Genomic DNA, 13,680 nt, shown 5'->3' with positions numbered 1-13,680 from the left:
AATATCGAGCCAACCTGTTGTTAAAAATTGAAATAAGAATGGGGACTAGGGTTATACTTTCGATTTTGACCCGCGAAAAGGATGTAAACAAACATAAAATAGCCAAATAACAAAAGTACAGTACTCGGACATAGGTAACTGATTTGTATCAATTTTATTTTACTTTACCAAAATAAAATTGGTTGAATGATTGACCCATCTGAGCAACTTATGTAAGACTATAGCTAGGATATCTAACTGACGCGTTTTATCAGGCACAGCAAAACTATGATGCTGATTAGGATATTTTCTAAAGTAAAAAAGAATCTCTAGCCTAACAACTTGGCTATGCTATGGCGCCGTAGATTAGTGGTTATAGCTCTCGTACTCTGTGCGGGAGACCGGGGTTCGATTCCTCTTGACGGCGATTCAACATGGGCGAGTGAATGTTACCATAGCCCCGGGTTAACCCATGCCATGTGAGGGAAAATGGGAAGATGGCACACTGTGTGGACCGTTGGATGTTGCCGGGAGTTGTCTAGTAGAGCGCGGGCCCTAATTGGGTCTGCGTCGCTCAAAATGAGCATTAAATACTCTAGGACTCTCCATCTAAGTCATGGCCCCTTCTGGAAATAATAGACAGGGTATATCCCTCGATATTTGTGAGGCTAGCCATGTAAAATATGCACATCTATCTATCTATCTATCTTAATTAGACTATGACAAAAATTAAAAACCACCCTTAATGTTGCATCTTCATGTATTTTACTTTCTATGAGGAATGGGAGAAGAATATTTTCATTTAATCAGTCAAAATCAGTCATCAGAGAGAAAACAACTAAACATGGGGTCCAGAAATCGCAGTATACACACAGACAACAACTTAAAAAAACAAAAATTGATATTTTTTTTTTTTGGGGGGGGGGGTGGTCATTTTGGCAAATACTGCAATTACTCTTCTTTTTCTTGTATTACGAAAGGTATATACTGGAAACGAGATTGCATTTGGCGATTCGGTTTGACATCATAACAATTTTTTTGGAGGTGAAACGTTTCCGTATTTCAGGTGAAGAGAGTGCAGAGCTAGACACATTTTAGAGTTTTAATAACAATGTTAGGAATTTTGAGCAAATATAATTTTTTGGAGCAAAATCTAGATAGCTTAGCATCATTTCAAGACAAATTTTTATTGTGGTTGCCTTTCGTTATCTAATTATTATTCTATTTCCACATTTTTTAGCATTCTTCCCCCTACAAACTAGGTTTGTTTTCACCCTGTGAAATTTTAAAAATGGCGGTTGTAATACAAATGTGATTCGTCAATTAAGCAAAACCTCAACCATCACTACGGCAACAAAGCTGAACTGAATCGCCAAATTACTATTTATGTAAGCTAAAAATAAGGTGCTTTTCTTTTACACTTGTTCGGCATATTTTCTGTCTGAACTTTACTCAGTCTCAGACAAAGATAATATTTTCTTTATTAATTTCAGCCCACACAATGTCCTTCTTTAAAGTGTAATCTGACTCCCCACAGCAAATTAAGAAATTATTGGGAAGATTTGTCTTGCTGCCTAGATTTAAGAAAGAGACAACAGGCTCTGGGAACAAGGTTGGATTTTTGGCAACCTATGGCAGTGCAAGTAATGTCATTTGTTTACATTATTCTTGCTACCACTGAACTAGGTTATTTTTGAGGTAAAAAACTGTATATGCAAAATAATTATTCAATTATGTAAGAGGTAAGTGCAGGACCTTGCTTTGGTTTCAATAAATATAATCAAATCTGTATGCATTAAACACTGGTTGGTTAAAGAGCATTTCTTTCTTTATGCATTTCTAAGGTACGCATATATTCTGCATTTTGTGTTAACGTTCTCACTGAGATTTAAAAAGTGATAAACAGAGAAGATGTCGATTATTTATTAGCAGTATATAATGTTGTAGAGAAGAAGATGAAGACATGAAATAGAAAAGAGAAAGAAAATACTTTGTGTTGTGCAACATAGTACACATGGTTTATTTCATTCATTGGTGCAAGAATTACATTAAGTTTTTTTTCAGGATTAATGATATGTCACATTCTGTGCCACAAATAATGCTCATAATAAATTTTCATTTGTCTATTTCATTGTCACCAGAAAGGTTGAAGAATCTTCTTAGTTTAGTTGGACCCAATATAAAAGCATGATACTCAATTTCCAAAGTCAATCAATGCTTAAGAGCTTCTATTTCTAATGTTCCTTTCTTTAGCTTCTAGTGAGTCCAAGCAATAGCTAGGTTTTTCATTATACATGGGAAAATAACAATTGGTAACGTAATTTGAAAAACATGTACAACAATATACATTGCTTAAAGGATGAATATATCCACATATATGTGTATTAGGCGTGATTATCACTCTCGTACTTTGTGTGGGGTTCGATTCCCCTTGGTGGAAATTCAAAATGGGAAATTGAATATTACTATAGCCCCGGGTTAACCCAAGCCATGTGAGGGAAATTAGGAAGACGGCGCACTGTGGTGGCCATTGGATGTTGGATGATGTTTGTCTGGCAGAGCGCTGACCCTAATTGAGTTTGCGTAGCTCAAAGAGAGCATTAAATACTCCAGGACACACCGAAAAACATTTACATAATAGGAGATACTACTCTCACTTTTACAATCTTATCTCACTAACAGGCTTCAATATCTGCCTTAACTGGAAATGTTGATTCATCAACCAGGATTATCAGACATGGGGTACCCCAGGGTTCTGTTTTGGGCCCACTCTTATTTGCGTTCTTAATGCATAATGGGCTGTGTTTCATACTATAAAATATATGCGTTTTTGTTTTGTTGAAATTAGTTGTTGATTTTTTATCAGATATGAAATAGATAATATGGCATCTCAGGCTGAAACACCAGCACTATCAAGTGGCTCTGTCATAACGATTAGCAGATCAAAAGATTGCGATACAAGAGAGTTACTCAAAACGACTTATGGAGCAATAAAGACAAGACTTTGTGAAGTAGGTCTTTAATAGCCATCCTGATAACTTTACATTTACGCACGTGCTTTTACAAGGTTCTTATGATTTCTAATTTTTAAAGGTATAAAATATCTATTATAACAATATGAAAACTGTTTCTGTGTGCCTGTAGCATGCAAGGTTCGATATCCTTATTTTTCTTTGATGTAGCTGAAAAAATCATGTCTCATTTGTTAACTTTTCTGACGTAATGGCACAAAGTCATTAACATTGATTTAATGCCAAAAGCTTAATTTCAATTAATGAAGCTATTGTAATGTATAATATATAACTTTAAGATAAAAAAACTTGAAAACAAGGTGGTGAAATCAGTTATATTTCACTGCACTGGTAACTAGAGACAACCTGAGATCAAATTGGGTAACTTTTCTAAACCTGACTCCTTGAAACCTCTATGGGATAAATGAGTTGATGGTGTCACCAAAAAACCTTTAAACTGTAACCGTCAAAAGCACACAACCCTATACATTTTTTGCTCAGCATTTTAAGGTCTACACAATAGTAAATAACAGTTTTTCCTCTGTAAAATACAAATGCACATTTTCGGTAATATTTAACTTTAAAAGGAAAATCTTTTACAAGGTTGTCCTACACAGGTTGGGATTTTAGGAGTTGGTCAAAAAAGCTAAAGAAAGATTTTTTTAATATCAGAACTCATGGATTAATATTGGATATATGGTTTAGATAACAGAAGAGTTGAAAATGAGAAGGGTAAGATTCTATTTATTTGTTGTTTTATGTAATATTTGATTCTATTATTGTTTTCATATTTCAAACCTAAAAGTAATCATGCATGTCCTTTATGTCGGACAAAAATATATTTTTTTTGTTTAAAAAATAATTTAACTTGACTTAGCTTCACAGTTAGGAGCTTAATTCATATTTTGCATGCAGTCAATAACTCAATTTACAAAAAAGTAACAGTGAACCACAACTTTTTCAAGTAACTGCAATTCCATGCTTTAAAACATAAAAACAAATTTAATTTTTCAGCGAAGTGATCAGGAGAACGAAGCTCGTGTGAATCAGCTGATTACAGAAAAGTTTGAAATCAAAAGAACTAAGGTTGGTGACAAATGTTTTTCCTCCTTAATTATTCTTTGTGGTCACACCTTTCAAATAAAATTATCAAATTGAAATTATTTCTTCCTTCTTGAATGAAATAAACAAACATTGGCGATTGTTTTTCCTGTTTATTTACCCTATTGTGAATGTTAGTAGAATTAGCAAACTATTTCTTTACATGTGACAACATGTGATTGCTCAATGTACTCTATTTTAATTATTTATATTTTATTAAAAAGAGTTTACAAGAAAGTTTTATAATTATTTCTTAATTTGTGGTATATTTTTATAGTTATACTAGTTACTATTGCTCACCCTCTTTTTTTATAAAACCATGTTTTTGGCCTTTAAGTTGCTTAGCTAAGTACTTTCTAGCTATATTTTTACCCATACTGACATTGTGAACACTTGCAGGAGCCTTTTGTATTCAATAGTGAATTCAACATATTTCAGTTTATAAATAAATGTGTAAAAGTAAACATAAATTTTATAGCTGTTACATATTATTATTATTATTATTATTATTTTTTATTATTATTCAGGATGAAGAAATTAGTTCTCTTTCTAAAGCTGTGGATGATTTGAAACAAGAAAAGATGCAGCTACAAAAAGAGGTATGCTTATTTTTACATCTACGTTCATTTAATGCCACAAGAGGTAATCCTTCCGTTATAGACATGCCGTTTGCCTGCCTCAAAATTATTGTTTTTTTCAGGATTGCGACTAAATTTTTTTTCAATTACAATGATCAAAAGATGGATGAATCGATGTCTTTGTGTGATCATTTAAATAAATGATATCGTAAATGTTTTTTTTTAGTTTGACGAAAAGATGAAAATGCATGAAGAAGACAAAGTAAAGTTTGTTCAACTTCGTTTTCTGTATTTGCTAAAGGAGATACCACAACCAAATGCGCATAGTGTGCCTTTGACAGTATTTAAACTAATTTGAGAATTTTGTTTGCTGTTTTATTTTAAGTGTTTTAAATATTAAAATTTGGTTAATACAGAACTTAAATTGATTTTAAAAGAGGGCGATTCTTAAAAATCATATTACTTTCACCCATCGTTTATAGTGCTTGTCCACCTCTTACTTGTCCACAATGTTTTGTAAACTCAGATCTCAAGAAAAAATTCAATTCACAGTGTTCTTTGATACAAAATCATGTAATGTCTGAAATGTTATCAGTTATAAGTGTTTTTATCCCATAAAAACCTTATGTTTAAACGGTTTAACTATCGTGCATGTAAGCAGGTTTCTTCCATTTTTGACCCTGAAAAATAGAACTTTGGCAAGAAATACACAAATAAATCTGTTCCGTGCAATGAAATACACCACTTTTACAATTTTAATTAAAATTCTGACATATACATATTCACAATTGTTGTAAGAGCCTACTCACACTGCTATGCGGAGAAAATATCGGATAACGTATGGTACAGACTTGGTAAAAATTACAGCAATCTAGCATGCGGAATTATGGGAGAGGCAGGTCATTTTTTTAACCAATATCAAAAAGGTAGATTTACCAAAGATATGATAATTCTGTGACTTTTTTAAGAACTTGCTGATTTTTCCCAATTTCTATCATTTGAAAAAAAAATCCTGCCACTCTAATATTCACACCTCTCCAGTGAACACGCCTTTATTTTTAAGGTTAAAAACGCTAATTCCGCCAGGGGGATCACAGAGTAAATACGCTTCTGTTATTGGCTGTAACAATCCTGTTATTGTTAAAGTGGTTCTCATGGCAACATAGTGTGAACTTACATGACCGAATATTATAAATCTATTTCTGCTAATATTTTGAACAATATTTTTAGGCGGCCCAAAATATTTCCATCAACTCAAGTTCGAAAGGTATAAAATCTTTGAAAGACGAAATACTAGCATTGCAGGTGGGTTTTTCATTTGTATGAACTTTTATGAATTTGAAAATCAAATTTCGATTTATTTTTTTAAATTTATTTGTTCTCCAGATATATATCTTGAAAGTTTCACTAAAAATGCAAAATTATGACGTCATGAAATAGCTCTAAAACATGCAATTGTTGTTAATGATAATTATAGAATCCAAATATTGAAATTTATGTATAATGTTTAAAGCGCCAAACTAAATACAGTATTCTCTCTAATTAGCGGACACTGTTGGTGTATGAACAAAGTGTCCGCTAATTAGATGTGACCGCCTTTTGGAAAGTTTTGCAATGTAAGCTTAAAATTTGAAGAAAATACGATTTTGTATACGAAATGTGTAACTTAAAAAATTAGCGGGTACCGTGTTGGACTTAGACACACAAAAAAGAAGAAACAACTAAATTGAACGTAATGTAATTTTTTTTAAAATAGTAAACAAATATCAACATCATAATATCAACTAAATTAACGAAAAGGTTTTTTAAAACACATGCCACAAAACATATCAAAAATGTGTTTCATGTTTTTGATATGCGATTAGCTGAGGTTTTTGGAAAGAGGGTTAATGGTGGAGGTGGATATGGTCTGAAAATACCAGTTATATATATGTTTTATGGCCAACAAAAGTTGATTGACTGTTTTACGAAGAAAATTGAGGCTGTAAAAGCCGACAATTCTTGTAAAGTTTCAGTGTATAAAATAAATATTTTAAAATTGTTCAATTTTTTAATATTTTTGTATGCTGCTCCCTAATTTTTTGGACTGTCCGCTAATTAAAGAGAAAAAAAAGTCATTTCGTGCAAAAAAATTCGTCCGCTAATCAGAGTGTCCACTAATTGAGTGTCCGCTAATTAGAGTGTCCACTAATTGAGTGTCCGCTAATCAGAGTGTCCACTAATTGAGTGTCCGCTAATTAGAATGTTTTTTATGAGACTTTGACCAAAAACCGGTGCATGGACAAAGTGTCCGCTAATTGAGATGTCCGCCTTAGAGTGTCCATTAATTGGAGAGAATACTGTAGCAAAGTTCATGATGTCATGCATAATTAGTGAAACTTCGAAGTATAATTCTTAAGAACCAATCAAAATGAAACAAATTCCCAGACAACTTTTGAAGTTCTTTCATATGATTTTTTGTGCGCTGTGGTAAGTTTTAAGTTGCTTTTTTGTCAGTATCTAGGTTTAAAGTTGCTTAATGGATGCTTAATTTCATTCAACTAATTTTCGTAATTCATGTAAGAAGGGGAAAGAAGTTCTTGTAAACTGAAGTGTACGACAAAGAATTATTTTTTATCTTGGAGTTTTTTTTGTTTTTAAAACGTGTGTCAGATTTTTATTGCTGAATTGAATTGAATTTATTGAACTGCTTAATAATTTTGCAAATCCAGTTCAGTTGCTTATAAAAAAATCGTGTAGACCTTTTAAAAAAAGCAGGAAAACTTGAAACTACAGTTGATGTTTTCCCATCGATTTTAAATGAAAGCCTGCTATAAATGAAAGCCTGCTATAAAAATTTTGTAACAGTAAATTACATCTGCTGCTCAAGGCTTATTCTTCACGTTAAATCAACCAGAAGAAATATTTATAAAAAAAATTGTAGGAACTCTGAGTCGAAAACATTAAGACCAATTTACGTATACATCGTACACACAAAATGTGTTCTTATTCGTAAAAAAGGAAGCATCTTGTTAGGTATCAATTTGTAAAGAGATTTTAAAAAATGGGAACAACAAAAGGAAAACCGTATAGTCATAGCCAAGCTGCAAAAGTCCTTGAAAAATGACAGCGCTTAAAAGAAAGAAGCTAACCCGATTTAGTGAATTTTAAGATGGATTTGCGGACGTAATACTGCCGCGAAAATAGTCTTCTCACGATAAGCTAGTCTTTTGTGCTATTTCCAAAGCGTCGCAAAATTTGGTACAACGCGCTCGCTACTTGGAAAGGGAAATAGCCCACACACTAAAAAATAGAAGAATTGACCTCTTTGTAGTCACATGGGGAGTTTTCCTCTTATTGATGCTCCCCTTATATCCGAAGAACCCCCGCAATAATAAATTTTTAAACAAGTGAAAAACGCCACAAGGATTTTTTTTCAACTTAAAAACTATGTTGCTCTGTTAGTGATCTCGATAAGCTATATCACCGTGCAAAGCTTTTGTCCATATTTGAAATATGACGAAAAACTGCCTTTGTGTCAATCTTTTCTTTCTTTCTGATTCAAGTTGTTGAAATAGCGAATACAGGTTACAGGTTAAACAATGCGGGCAACAATTACCTTTAAAAAGAACACGGCAACATAATTTCTTTATTTCTGATGTAAAGATATATGACGAACATTTCTGCAATGAGTTCTAATACCCATTTACTTCGAAATGCTCTTAGCAACTTCAGCGTCCAGCGTGTTAAAGAAACTCTTTAGTTTATTAATGTGCTGCGGTTGGTTGTAAAACCAGCTTGTGTTATTATAGATTAAACCAGTTCTTCTTAAAAAAACCACGGGTCCGCCCGTCCTCAGATTTTCGGCCGTCGTTTAACTATCCCACGCTGGTATTTTTTGTTTGTTTGTCTGCCGTCATTAAAATACTTTGTGGGGCGGGGTCCGAATTAAAGCTGCGCATCCATTTTGAACAGAATGCGATAAAACGGGCTCGCACGTCAGTGCACTATTTACTCTGCGGGGCACCCGGAATGACGCTGCGGCATAACCATTTTGAACAGAATGCGGCTGTTTTTATAAAGACGCTAGTAATGTTTGTAAGATATCCACAAGATGATTTTAGTTGGATATATCCCAAACTATTTTTTAGCTTGGAAAGTACAATCTAGAAAAGAAACTGAAAGACCAGGTGAGGAAGAAGTATATACATTCCCCTCAAAGGAGAAGAGCTCGAATCTTCAGTGGAAAAGCTAAATATATATTAAATAAAAGAAGAACTAAACGAAAACCTCAAAGAAGTTGACCATTTAACTTGATTTATTTTTTATTAGGAATATCAGCTTCAGTATGAAGTCAGAAGTAAAGAAGAAACAGGTAAAAAGATTTCTGAGTTGCAAACCACAGTAAAAGATTTTCAACATCACTGCCAAGACATGCAAACGAGGCTGGATTATCTCTCCAATTTAGGTAAGTAGCGAATATTTCAAAACTATTGTTGCTGGACGCTTCTAAATAGCGTGACGTATCTTCGCGCATGCGCAGCTTATTTTTTTATTAAGATTATTTACCCAGGATATCATTAGTTTCTATTGTTACAGTTAGTAATGAGGGTCCTGTGAAAGAGATTCTAGCGCATTTGAAGCTCCCGTGCTGTGCAAGCACAATAACCGCTCAACTAGACAACGGCCTAAGATGTTAGTTTTATTTATATGTTGAACACTAAACAAACAGGATCGATTCAGAGTGCTATAGTCTCTGGCGTGACTCAGCCAAGGTGTAAACCCACGACCTTTCGAAATTGAAGCGAGTGCTTCACCGCAAATTACCACGTGTCCGTAATAGGAGTTCCGCTTAGAATTTGAATTTTGAAGCTTGGAAAGTTCTAATAAGTTTGTACAACATTTTCTAAAAAATTATTCACCGCTCTTGAGACCGTAGCCATAGGGATCACACCTAAAGAAGATAGATAGCCGAATCTTAATAATTGTAGAGTTTCCACAAACCAGCCATCTGACGTGACTTTTACAGCCGCTATTCGATAAGCCGTGGTGAAAAAAATATTTCACCAACAATAATCAAGTTTTTGAGTGTGCTGGTCAATCGCAACAACAAAGGCTTTTAGGTAATATTGAAGTTGTAATATCAAAGAGTTAAAACAAAATACGCTGTCGCTCTTCCAGTTTTTGCCTTGCTTAGCATTTTTGTAATGTAAACTTAGATTATACTGACATAGAGGGACCAGTGTTTATATATTCGTTTGCCTCTGTTATCCAGTTATTAAGACAGAACAGATGCATCAGAAGTTAATTGGGGTAAACGAGCATCACAAATGTGTAATGAGAAATTACCAGACAATGCTGAGTGAAACGCAGAATGAGTTAATTCTTGCTAAAGCGGAAGTTGTAGCTTTGAAAGAAAGAAAAGTTGTTATCGAGTCAGAAGAAGTCTTTCCCAAGAGTGGTGATGATGAAAAACCAGTAGTAAGAGAATTAGTAAGTTATACAGTGTGTGTAGCTATGTTTGTTTACATGTGTCGGCTGACGGCATTTTATTAAGATTTTGCAGCTCAATTGTTTACTTTCGGCTGGCAGCCTTTAAGTGAGTGTGTGTTCAACGACGGCAACGACGGGTGTTATCAGTAGTAATATTTTGATATGATGGTTGTTTTTATGGAGTCTTTTAAGTTCGACTTAAATTTTATAGTGTTCCAATTCCATGCCTCATTGAGCAGAGAACTCGAACCCGATAATGGTTTTAGTTGAAGTTTTCTAAAATAAAATGTCGTCCCACTTATGTGCGGGGTTTTTTTTGCAAAAAAGTGTGTTTATTTTAGAAAATTACAATGAATGATAAACAATAATTTATTAGCAACTCGCAAAAACAGTTTTTTTCTTACTAAAAGTTATTCCAAAATTTCTAGTCAATCGACTTTTTGTGCGATGGAGCATAAAACATGACCTGACTAAGTGGTCGTTCCAACGATTTAAGGACAAGTAATGGTCCCCTTATCCAGGAAGCAGCCAAAAGAATGCGTTCCCATTATTCTGCTTAGGAGACGGTACTGTACAAATAGAAACTGTGCTAATTAGTTTATGCGTTCTTCTTTAAGCATGCGTTGCACAAGCAACTTGAAACAGATTTAAATGCTGCTAGAGAACAAAAAAATGTGAGTATGAAAGATCTCTTTTGTTATAAAAAATATAGTCAGAAAATAGTAACAATAATCATGTTCAAAAAACATTGGTATAAATACTTAATTTCGAAGATCATACCGACTAGTAATAATATACGGCGTCTCCATATTATACCCACGACTTTGATCTTGTCAATGTTCACAGCGTTAATTGTTCCCCAGTGCGGACATCGTAGAAACTACAACTAGCTCATTTTCAACACTCTTCACTGACCCTACACATCTGTCAAAGCAAAACTCTCGGAGTCATTCCATTGTGGAGCATTAGACAAGAGATGCTGTTTTGCCTTTTTAATAAATGGCATAAAAAAAGCTATTTTCCAAAAATAACGAACTTTGTAGTGGTGAGCCCATAGAAAATTTATTCATCGCTACTCGAAGCTATCATTTTCGGCTCACAGGTAGACAGCGATCAAGAAAATGTAATCAAACTTTCTGTCCAGCCTTCGTATTCAGCTGAATTTTGAATAGTTTAAATTTACAGATCCAAATACGATTATACAAGTCATGTAATTTTGCAAGGAAACGCATTTTCAGTTATAGATTTGGAATGCTCTGAAACACGAAAAGACCTTGCCTGCGAAACTGTCTGTCCTTGTATCAAAGTCCTCCTCACATTTGTTTGAGCCGAAGTACACGTAATGCATATTTAAATTTACCATTTCATATATGCTTTTTGTTTAGTTTTTAATGACCTCATTGGCTGAGTCAAATCACATGTTATCAACTGTCCAATCCAAATTAAATGACGCCCATCAGTTAAATTCATCGTTTCAACTCCAGATCGACGATTTAAATATGGAGACAGAGGAACTGAGAACTACTTTAAAAATCAGAGATGAAGATTTGGAAAGTTTAAAAACGAAACTTGGACAACATGAAGAAGAAGGAGTTAAAATGGTACGATGTACCTTTTTTTATTTAACTAATTACTACCGAGACTGAATGACCAATTAAGCGCCCAGGGCGGTGGATTATATTCACCTGCATCTCTGGGATTTGCAATTCACAAACGCCTTTGTTTATTAACAGGGTATTGTTTTGTAATAGCGTAAGAAGCGCCCCCATCATGGACTATCTGTCTAAGTACATGCCATGTTCTTTAAATAGTAAGCACACCACATTGGTAAACGCCCTTGAAATATTACTTTATCCTGAGGGCGCATTGGCGGTGGTATTTAATCAGCTTTTAGTCGGTCTTTTGGAGTATGTATCGTTGCATAGTAGTGTGTAACTTTATTTGAATCTGATTGGTTGCGTTAAGGGGTCTGTGGAAGACGTGGGGAACTGTATATTTTCAATGTGATTGGCAGCATAAATGTTTTTTAAATTTTATTTTGTAAACGAACTTTGAATCTAATTGACTGCTTAAATCTTGATTTGAATTTGCTCGACTGCGTAAACAACTCATTGAATGTGATTAGTTGTATGAATTTGCGGGGTAGTTTTTGTCAGAAAACGTCCCCTTTTATGACTTACCACGTCAGTATTTTATGTTGTAATAAAGGATGAAGTAGGGGCGAAATTGTGTATTTGGTTAATTTTCTTGATTTAGAAGACCAGATTTAATGAGAAAATACGATCCCTTGAATCAGAAAACTCTGCTTTGGAAACGTCTATTGAAATGGCAGAGAAAAAAAATCGTGAGCAAATAGACGAATACAATAAAAAGATTCTACAGATGGAATTTGCTGTCAATAACAAAGTATGTAAGTCAGCTGAAGTATGTACACTGAACACTGATTATCCCGCAGTTGGTCTGGCACAGAATGATATCTCGCATGCAATCGTCTCCCAACAAAATCAGTTTTCGGGGAGAGAAAGTCTTTCTCAGAAAGAAAATGCGTCATCGGGAGGAGATTCTCACAAGAAAAATATTTCCGAAAAAGGTGACGTGCTCCCGCAAGAGGAAAATGTCACCCAGGAAGAAAACGTTGCGCAGAATTTTGTGTCGCATCAGAAAAATAACTGGCATTTAGAAAATTCATTGCAGGAACGTTCTCACACTAACGTGCAAAGTGAAAAACAAAAATTAGGCGACGACTCGAGCAAGAATCTACTTTCTGAAATTAAACACATCCAAGAAGAAGAGCACGGTCTCAGTATGCTGGACGACGAGGATGAACAGCTTGCTGACAAAACAACATATGAAAGTAAAGTCATTCTTAAAAACACGACTGAAACATCTGAAGTATGCTGTGCCAGCCCTAATAAGACCGTTGTCTCCACAAACTGTTCGTCTTTAAAACGTAAATCCAGTACAGATCAAGAATTTTCAAACGCTCTTAAATATAAACACGTTGATGAAGGGCTTACTATAACAGGTGAAGTTTCACAAGATATCAGAATGTCTGCTCAGGAGTGTAAGAGAGACGTATATGAGACAGAAAATTGGGAAAAGTTTTTATGTGTAGAAGACAGAGAAGTTAACAAAGAAGATATATCGCAGGATGCAACAGCAAAAGAGCCGGCAGACAATTGAAAATTAAATTTCTCTGTTAAAACAGAGCGTCATTGGATGTAGTAATGAAATAAGCAAATTGAAATTTAATTTTATGATAGCGTTATAGATTACGGCTGCTTATTGCACACTCCCTGTGTTCCTTACGTCATAGGTATTTTTACCCCTTTCGGGCACGGCGTATATGGTTGTGTTAATTTGTTTATCAATATCTAACACGGTTAAAATTGACTGCCCCTTTATTTAGTCTACGTTTATATGTATATCTACTACATCTATGATGACTTCTCAGAGTATATGTTTTTAACCAATTGAAAAAACAATAAAAAATTTAAAATTCTTTTTATTAATTACCTTTTTAAACCTATTTAGTATAG

The 13,680-nt window shown here is 34.2% G+C and overlaps 1 protein-coding gene across 4 annotated transcripts; it reads left to right on the top strand.

Annotated features, from left to right (window-relative positions):
• Positions 1-70: 70 nt before the first annotated feature.
• Positions 71-13,398, top strand: LOC130647110 (uncharacterized). 4 transcript variants are annotated; one of them, XM_057452848.1, is made up of 13 exons: positions 71-134; positions 2,846-2,990; positions 3,696-3,722; positions 4,005-4,076; positions 4,619-4,690; positions 4,896-4,931; positions 5,900-5,974; positions 8,800-8,838; positions 8,981-9,116; positions 9,924-10,141; positions 10,759-10,815; positions 11,527-11,742; positions 12,398-13,398. In XM_057452848.1, exons 2-13 carry the CDS (start codon positions 2,862-2,864, stop codon positions 13,322-13,324), a joined length of 2,004 nt encoding a protein of 667 aa, XP_057308831.1. In that variant the 5' UTR covers positions 71-134; positions 2,846-2,861; the 3' UTR covers positions 13,325-13,398. The 4 variants fall into 4 exon arrangements, with proteins under 4 accessions (XP_057308831.1, XP_057308833.1, XP_057308830.1 ...); XM_057452850.1 differs by lacking the exon at positions 71-134 and having other exon boundaries at positions 2,448-2,990; positions 9,924-10,129; XM_057452847.1 differs by lacking the exon at positions 71-134 and having other exon boundaries at positions 2,448-2,990.
• The last annotated feature ends 282 nt before the right edge of the window (positions 13,399-13,680 follow it).

Source organism: Hydractinia symbiolongicarpus, chromosome 6, assembly GCF_029227915.1.
Source record: "Hydractinia symbiolongicarpus strain clone_291-10 chromosome 6, HSymV2.1, whole genome shotgun sequence".
Classification (NCBI taxonomy): Eukaryota; Metazoa; Cnidaria; class Hydrozoa; order Anthoathecata; family Hydractiniidae; genus Hydractinia; species Hydractinia symbiolongicarpus.
Note: the sequence above shows the minus strand (reverse complement) of the source record. Positions and strands in the feature narration are given on the sequence as shown.

Bases quoted from the DNA above. Each gene is read 5' to 3' on its own strand.
- LOC130647110 (XM_057452848.1), top strand. From the start codon at position 2,862: ATGGCATCTCAGGCTGAAACACCAGCACTATCAAGTGGCTCTGTCATA. The intron at 5,975-8,799 runs GTGGGTTTTTCA...ACTATTTTTTAG, and splicing joins ACGAAATACTAGCATTGCAG to CTTGGAAAGTACAATCTAGA. The intron at 10,816-11,526 runs GTGAGTATGAAA...CTTTTTGTTTAG, and splicing joins CTGCTAGAGAACAAAAAAAT to TTTTTAATGACCTCATTGGC.